Genomic DNA, 8,919 nt, shown 5'->3' with positions numbered 1-8,919 from the left:
CCATAAGGCAGTCACACTGGCAGCTTTCCTTACCACCCTAATTTCTGCAGTTCTCAAACTATTGCAAAAAGACACACGTATGAAATTTTCTTATAATTTCATCACAGATTAACTCCAAGAGGTTTAGAGGAATAAGAAAAACAGTGAAAAAATTCCATGTATATACTTCTTCTCTATTCCTAAGACTGCAAGAATGCATAAGTTCTTGCAACAACTGCTTCATAAACATTCAAGGCATTCCTTTAATGAGACCTGTCTCCAGCTGTCCTGTGCTGCAGCAGACATTCCCCTTTTCTGAAATGCTTGTTTTCCTTTTCAACAATCTAGGTACAGTAAGTCTTTGCTGCATTACTGGCACTGTCCTTAATAGCTACAGTAATGTTCCAAGAACAGAATTATTTTTAAAGACAATCTTATTTATTGATGTTTGCTGATTTATTTTATATTCTGGTTGATACATCCTCAAAAAAACCATTTAATTTGCTTAGAATTCAGTTGAAGCTTTTTTTTGACAAAACAGTTCTACTTCTTGAATCCTCATTTAAGGACAACAAACCAAATAAGGGAAATTAAATTACTCCAGATATGACAGACCCAAGGTTTACTAAATACAAAGCAGAAACACAAATTGGAACAGGACAGACAACAACTTAACATTGTGTATGAGAAAAATCCCATTATCATGAGAGTTTGCACTCTGCAAACAGGGCAGGAAGTATTTAAGGTGCTTGGAAAACAAACAGAAGGGGCAGTACACCTACAAAACTCCCAGAACAGCAAGGCCTCATCTAAATCCCTGAAGTCTATGTAAAGTGGGTGACTACAGTAGGACCAGACAAAGCAGGACTCTAGGAGAAGAGTTACAGCAACATTCACCTGCGTGTTTGCAAAGGAATAATTACAGTACCATATATTTGAAATAGCTTATTGAAGTTAAAATGTTTGTAGGCTGCACTAGGAAAAATCTCAAGCGAGTATATTAACCTCACTACGTCTTAACCAAGTGAGTGTCCCTGTCTCCTGGGACAAAAGGCTTGGGAGCTGCAATCAAATGAGTACTGAGCTATGGTACCAACACTGCTTTGGAACTGTAGAGCTGGAGTACAAACCTGCCTCTAGGCTTTTGTGTCTGGTGTTGACATAAAGCAATTCTGCCTAGGAAAGACACATGGAAGTGCTAGTCATCAGTAAAGCTTCTTAAAACAGACCTTCAGGGTTTTTTTACTATCAAATTCTGCTAGTTACATGACTAAAACATGCAAATAAAGCGCAACAGACTACTCTTAGCCATTATGTGATTAAACACATTTTAATATTTCTATTGACAAACATTGTAAGCATAACCAGAGTGAACAGTATATACTTGGTGTCTGTCCAGTGATAGACTTGAGTCACTGAACTACTGGTTGAAGAGGAACTACTAGCATTCTAATTTCATTCTCAGTTGAGCCATAGAATGCTGAAGTCATCAGGGACTAGGACATGTTCCAATAGTGCCAAAGTCTAATCAAAACTGAGCTTGTGCGTTAGTAGCCAAGGCAAACAACTATTCCTTATCATACACAGAAAGCAACTAGTATTGAACAGACAAAGTTTGGTCAACAAACTAGTTATACTTCTTTAATAACCTTTTTGCTAATAACTCAATAGGCACAACAGTACCAGTAAGCATATGAACTTTAGAATGCACAATTGCCACAGACAGTTGACTTGAACACAGTAATAGTGTTTGGTAGCAGATTTAGAGACGACTTTTAGATTCTTCCATTCTTAAATTATTTCGTATTTCCTTATCATCTAGTCATGCACTGGAGAGGAATTCCACAGCAGTCTCCTTCTCTTCAGTTAACTCCTTAGCAGTCAGATCCATCTTCTCACGAGAAAAATCATTAATAGGAAGACCCTCAACAAACTTCCAGGTTTTGTCCTGTTTGAAAACAAAAAAGCAGCCCCTCCATATGAGAACATGCTTCATTCAGTCTGTGTGAAAGAACCTTTGCAGTGTAAGAAACAAAGTTTATGGCCTTAAAACATGAATCAGGCAGAAGTTAATTTTATTTTCAGATAAAGAATACAACCAGCACCAGCTAGTCATGTAAGATTTTACTCTTCTGTAAGTACTTACTTGGCAACTACTACAAAATGTTGCATAATAGTCCTGTTGGTCAAAGACCGCTAAAACCCCTGCATCCCAGCAACTACAGTCCCACAATAAAAGCACAGCCATTAACTTGCTCATACAACAGCTCAACTAGGTCTTGCAGAAGAGACTTAGATTCAAAATACAGTCTAGTTACCTTGATCACAACAGGAAATGAATATATCAAGTCTTCAGGAACACCATAAGAATTGCCATCAGAAATTACTCCCATGGAAACAAATTCCCCCTGAAAACACAAGAGAAATGGATAAACACATTTTTCACTGCTAGGAGCAAACAAAATTTTAATTTCAAATATATTGCATCTCCTATGACACACTTTATTCCAGAAAAACAGATTTTTTTTCCCCTTTTCAACATACATACAAACTTAAGGTCAAAGACACTAGCATGTAATCAAAGCATTAAGCAAACAAGCACTTAGTCAAGAGCAATATCTTACCGCTGGAGTGCCAAACCAGATGTCTCTCACATGATCGCAGATAGCTTTGGCAGCTGACATTGCACTGGACAGCTTCCTAGCCTTAATAACAGCTGCTCCACGTTGCTGAACAGTCTGCAATTAAGAAAAAACCCTAAATTGTAAAGCAGCAAAAACTTGGCTTGGTTTAAACACTGTTAGTAAACGCCATAAGGAAAGACTGCCTTACAAATATTATTTAATTTCAGCAGTCAAGATACAGTTCTATCACTAAATGAACATGGCATACAATCCAGAAATACAACATAGAATAGTTTTTCCAAGACAAGAACTTAATGGAATATTTCAGAGGCCAGCTCATTTCTTAGTACCTGCTTTACAGCTAGCAGCCCACTAATTTATTTCACACCATTCAGATGTTTCAAGCTGTTACCTCCAGGAGACTTCATGTACATCAACAGTAACAGATGTCTCAGAGCAACACTGGGAATTAAGGTGTTTTTGCTGAATACCAACATGAACTACTTGCTGGTCCCAATCCTACATTATTTAATGCATAAAATGAATTTACTTCCTGAAGATAGCTGAACCTACCTCACTATACTGAAGTTGATATTTAGAAATTTTGTACTTAAGAATTGCACTTCTTGGGAATAGAATAGCTTCTTAAACTTCACTTTTTTTAAAATAAGTTTCGGTAAGGCTGTATGCCAACCAGACCCCAGTCTAAAAAGCAGGAATTATGAAATTTCCTTATCTTAGGCAAAGCATTTTAGCATAGACCAGCATTACAATGTACCCAGAAAACCAAACCAGTACCCTGCCTTGGCCACGTAAGATACAGCAGGATCAAGGATAAGGACAGGTTTCTGCTTACACTCTGGCTCATGAACTTCGGTTGTCAGCATAGAATCACTTACTCTGTAGCAACAAGCATGAACTGGAATAAGCTATATTCAAGACCAAGATAGCACAGAGCAGAGCCATACGACAAAACACACCCTCAGTCCCAAACTAGAGGTGCCTTGGCTAAGATACAGTAGTACCTGGCTGTCAGCATGCCAGTACCACTGCAATACCAGGCAAAGTACAGCTACTTGGAGCCAGTTCATCAAGGGCTTCAGTAATCTTTGTTTCACTTTATACTTCATTTAGGTAGTCTGAGCTCTTGATCAACTAATACCATTATTTTGTTTTACTACCCTACACTATCATTTATTACTAGCCTACATTAAAACATTTGCAGGTGTTACTAGATTTTTCAGATGGCTTTTTAGAAATCTTGCTCACAAGGCCACAGATTTAGATTTGGGAAGCGTGTGCGCATGCATGTACATCCAGGGGGAGGGCTGCTGGGCTTTTTTTGGTGGGTGGTGAGCAGCAAAAGAAGGCTCACCCTAGTTCATCTACAAAGCTGCCCAAAAAAGGCACCATAGTGAACTGCTAATAGCACTTCTGTGCCAGAAGAGTTGTGCCTAAGCTACGATCAAAATTATTTTTGTTGAATTATTTTAGCACTCCAAATGGCTTTTTCTAGTAGTATTTACAGAAGTTTCAATGCCTTAAATTTTTCAAAAGCAAACAACTGATAAAGACAAGCTATCTGACGATGACTTAATTCTAGTGAGATAGGAAGAGCTGCTTCACTCGGTCAGTCATTTACATAGTTTACAATTTCCTACGAGGTTAGGATAAAGCAGAAGCACAGAACAAACATTTTAAAAAGCCCAAAGATCTTACCAGGATAAAGTCTCCCTTCAGCCAGCTGTCATCTTTTATAGCTTCATAAACTCCAACTTCCTTTCCTTTCACGTTTACCTTCGCATGGTTAACATCTGGATATTGAGTGGAGGAGTGGTTGCCCCAGATGATGACATTCTTCACATCATTAGCAGTCACACCAAGTTTCAAAGCAATCTAATTGGAAATTAAAGATGCCCATCACATTAACTTCACAGCCTCTCAATTCACAGGCATTGCTCTGATTGTACTTAGCAGAGACAACAGAAAGCATTCTATTTTGAATAGGCCCTTTTTACCTGAGATTTAGCTCTGTTGTGATCCAAACGAGTTAAGCAGCTGAAGTTTTCCTTTGGTATTGATGGGGCTGACTTCGATGCAATCAGGCAGTTAGTATTTGCTGGGTTCCCAACTACCACAACCTAGAAATGGAAAAGAAGAAAGGGAATGGGGAAAGATGAAGCTATTTCTGCAAAACAGCTCCCTCAAGTGAAATACATAGCTTTGCCTTCAAAGAAATGATCAAAAAGTTAAAGCTGCTATATCTCTTGGTTGTCTTCAACAACATTTCTTTTATATGTGTGTTGTTCATAGTCACCAAGTACTTTATAACTGCACAGAAAAATATTTTCTATCTAGGTATCTTCTTTATAATTTGTCATTCAAATGTAAATGAGAATAAGACTTCCAAGGAGATCTGCACACTGAGCCACAACATGGCTTCAAACCCCATGCTACTAGACATGGAAAACACAAGACACATGCACTCTAGCCAGCCCACAGTGAATTCACCATCACCTTTTAAACGGTTCCTAGACTGGCTTCCACTGCTTTATAATTAAGAAAGCCAGAACAGTTACTTATCTCAGTGTTCACAGGCAGTTAGAAGTAAAATATTGCCCAAACTTAGATCAATTTATTACTATGGAAAACTGATTTTTATTCATCCTTCATCTACTAAAGTGCCTCAAAAGATTAATGTCAAGCTCCATATACTCTCAATCACGCAAGCTAATCTGCAAACCTCTCTTTGTGTTTCCCCTTTTGAAAGGGAGTTCAGTAAATTTTCCATTACTCTGCAATAGTTTTTATTCCAACTGTATAAGAAGCAAACAAGTCTTTAGAAGCAGTAGGAAGTTCATCAGCAGAGGAAGTAGACATTAAAAAATCAGTTACAAAGCACAGTCGGAGTCTGGGTTTGAGATTAAGAGCAGTAGGAGAGCAGCCACATGATCCCATTAACTGTGCTGAAGGAATCTGAGAGAACAATTAAAAGCTTCCAATGCTCCAAAGACCAAGATGCAAACAACCTAAATAAAGACATTTTTTGTGCAACTGTAATTCCATATTAATACTGAAGTCAAGGGTCATTATGTTAAAGCCACAGATGGATATGAAGTAGGCAGCTGCATGTAGATAATTTAGCTCTCCCAGAGAAGAATGATAACAAGCAGAAGACTGCTTTTTATCTTTTTATATAGTTTGGTTACTTTTTTTTTTTTCAGATTTGCTGGTAACCAGTTCAGAGCACATGGGGACTACCGCAATACAATGTAAGACTAACATTTTTCACCACACAAATTGGATTAAATTGTCTACCTATTTAACATACTATATCTCATCTACCCTTGACTGTGGTATATCTTCCAAGGCTTAAGGAAAGGAATGCCTGCACTGAATAGGCTCCTGCTTGTGCAAACATCATTCTACAATGTATTTAAATCTCTACATAACTCAGAGTTAACTTTTTAAATTCAGTTTCTATATTCACCTTGACAGTCTTTTTGGCATACTTGTCCAAGGCTGCACCCTGAGACTTGAAAATTTTCACATTTGCTTTGAGTAAATCCTTCCTCTCCATGCCCTCTCTCCTTGGCATGGAACCAACCAGAATTGCTATGTCAAGGTCTTTGAATGCAACTTCCTCCTTGTCTGTTGGAATGACCTCTAAAAAAAGGAAATGGGGAAAAAAAAATCTAAGATAAATACTCATGGCAAAGTGTTAATGGAAATATTATTTGATTCATAAACAGTATATCATCTGATCTGACAACACCACCACCTTCCCCTTCCAAAAATACAAATGCAGTCATTTGGCCCTAACTCCACAGATTAGAAACTGTTCACTAGCAAGTACTTACAGACAAATATTTATCAAAAGCTTTAGATATTAATTCTGAAAACACAGGAGAAATCTATGTCAAAAGATACATTTTACATGTCTCTATGTACATATGCATATATGGACATTATACACATGTATGCATACATGCTGTTCTTCTCTTTTACAAGAACATTCTTATTGGAAAGTATCAACACAAATGAAGTGTTCCTCTCTCTCTAACAAGACAAACTGTAGACAGGTCGATTTGCACAAGAGTTGGTAGCCACACATATTTTAAGTACTGTAATAACTACCATAACATCTACCGTCTCCCTTTCTTCTGCTTGTTTGGATTTATCAGAACTTGACTTGTTTACATGACTTGATGAGCGATTTTTCAATTTGTGTCCTTACGCAGAAGACATTTCTAAAGACTAGAATTTTTTTTTTTTACTTAGTAAAAGCATGTAAGCATATCTAAAAGCTCGCTGTTATTTTACCACTAGGCCAGAATACAATGCATAAATGCACAAGTATCTGATGATTTCTTGTACATTCTGTCAACCCAGGATTAGACAATATAAACCAAATCCCTGATATCTGCCTAGTCAACTCTTTACACAAAACTCATTTGATGACATTCTTTCTAGCTTACATCCTATGTTAAATTAAATTATCTTCCACAAAATATATTAAAAAAAGATAGGATCATGTAATATTTAGCTCTGCTTAATTTCCTGCCAGCTACAGGAACTTATAAATGCAATAACTGTACTAGAACATTTCATAGGTACAAGAAAAAGGTCTTTTGGCCACCTCTCAGCAGCGGTAGAGCACAGTCCTGCAGCTCCATCACTACACCTTCCAGTACAGTCATCATGGGGGTGATATCCAGCAGCACAAGAACAAGAGGCTGTAAAGAAAGAAAAGGTTTAGTGCAAGTTGCACATAATCTGTTTTGAAAATGAATTTGTCTTGTTATCTGCTAGAAACTGCTATCTTGTGCAAGATTTAAAATCCTCTTTGCAGAAAACTGAAAAACTTCAGCACAACAAACAAGTGAAAGTTTGTGTAAGAGAGCAGGACTCCATTTTCACAGCTTAAAGAATAACTTGCCTATTAGTAAACCATTCTTGAGTGTCTGCAAGAAAACAATTCCCAGGGACTGCAGTTCTGACTTTAGCTTATTTGTTACTGTGCAGCAGAGACAAGTGATAATTCAGTGTAAGTTACCTGTTCTTTGCCAAAGACATCTCCCTTGGCGATGCTGTAGAGCAGCGAGTAAGCAATCTGCCCGGCAGCTCCAGTCACCAGGACTCTGATAGGTTCACCCTGCAAGAAAGTTACAGAGACTTACCCACAGCTACACAGCACAGGCTCACACCATCTGAGTGGTAAAAATTAAGTTACTACAGAAAAAAGGTTATGGTTATTTAACTCAGATAAAAGCATGAGCCTAAATGTGGATCAGGGCAAGCTCCTGGGATGATACTTCTGTTCTGCTAGAACCACCAGCAATTTCTCTACTTGCTTTGACAGAAACAGACCACACTTGCAAACATATCCCTAAGAATTGTTCCTGAAAGTTTCCAAAATGCCAGGATGACAGTCTATTGAAAAACTTTGTAGTCCTCTTAACAATGCTACCCTTTTAGCGTAAGGTGTTACAACTCATACCCACTCATTAGATTACCCATTTGTACTTCAAACTTAGTACTGAAGTTTTACGAGCTGCCACACTTCACCAGTTTTAAGATTCTTTCCATTTTGAGGGCTGTTTCTGTTAAGTATTTTGAATGCTTACTTGCAACCAGAGACTTATCGAATGCCAGAAACCAAGGAATCTGGAGGACTTAAAACTACTGCCTCACTGAACTGTTATGCAGCAATTTAAAAAATCCAGACAGAAGCTACATTATGGACAAATACAGGCACTAATGGCCATAGTGCAATTGTCCATTGTCAAACTGATCCAAAACTCCAAAAGACTGGGAGAAGACTGCCAACACACTGCTATATTGCAAATAGGGGAAAAAAATGGCTTACCCTATAGCAAATGTCCATTTTGTTAAGCAGAAACAGGACTTGGGGAACTCCAGAAGTTATTTAATATTGAAAAGGGAAAACACGCCAAAGGACATTCATAACCCAGTATTTTATAAGCCTGTTATTTGTATCTCCTTTTTTTCCTAGAGACAATAGGGCTGAGGCATACTATGCTAGGACAGTAACAAGTAGACTCTGACCAGCCTGCTGCAATGCCGTGCCCACTTCTTCAAATAATTAAAAGATGATCACTTGAACTATGGACAAAGTATCTTCCACATTCCATTATGTCTGAAGTGATTTAACTGCATACTGGGCTACATTACAAAAAGCATAGCTTACAGAGTAAAGGCAGGCATTTCACTTAGCATTGGTGAGGTTGCAGCTGGAATACAGAGCCCAGTTTTGGGACCCTAAGTTTGTGTCCTATAAGATGGGGCTGAGGGC

The 8,919-nt window shown here is 38.0% G+C and overlaps 1 protein-coding gene across 1 annotated transcript; it reads right to left on the bottom strand.

Annotated features, from left to right (window-relative positions):
- Positions 1-1,295: 1,295 nt before the first annotated feature.
- Positions 1,296-7,758, bottom strand: MDH1 (malate dehydrogenase 1, NAD (soluble); the record flags this gene model as incomplete). Its single annotated transcript, XM_010084511.1, has 8 exons — positions 1,296-1,927; positions 2,298-2,387; positions 2,604-2,717; positions 4,323-4,499; positions 4,622-4,744; positions 6,094-6,269; positions 7,243-7,339; positions 7,660-7,758. Coding segments are annotated over 8 exons (1,002 nt in total), but the record flags the coding sequence as incomplete, so codon positions are not given.
- Positions 7,759-8,919: the final 1,161 nt, after the last annotated feature.

Source organism: Pterocles gutturalis, unplaced genomic scaffold, assembly GCF_000699245.1.
Source record: "Pterocles gutturalis isolate BGI_N339 unplaced genomic scaffold, ASM69924v1 scaffold53315, whole genome shotgun sequence".
NCBI classification, from domain to species: domain Eukaryota; kingdom Metazoa; phylum Chordata; class Aves; order Pterocliformes; family Pteroclidae; genus Pterocles; species Pterocles gutturalis.
This window is presented reverse-complemented; position numbering and strand designations above follow the sequence as displayed.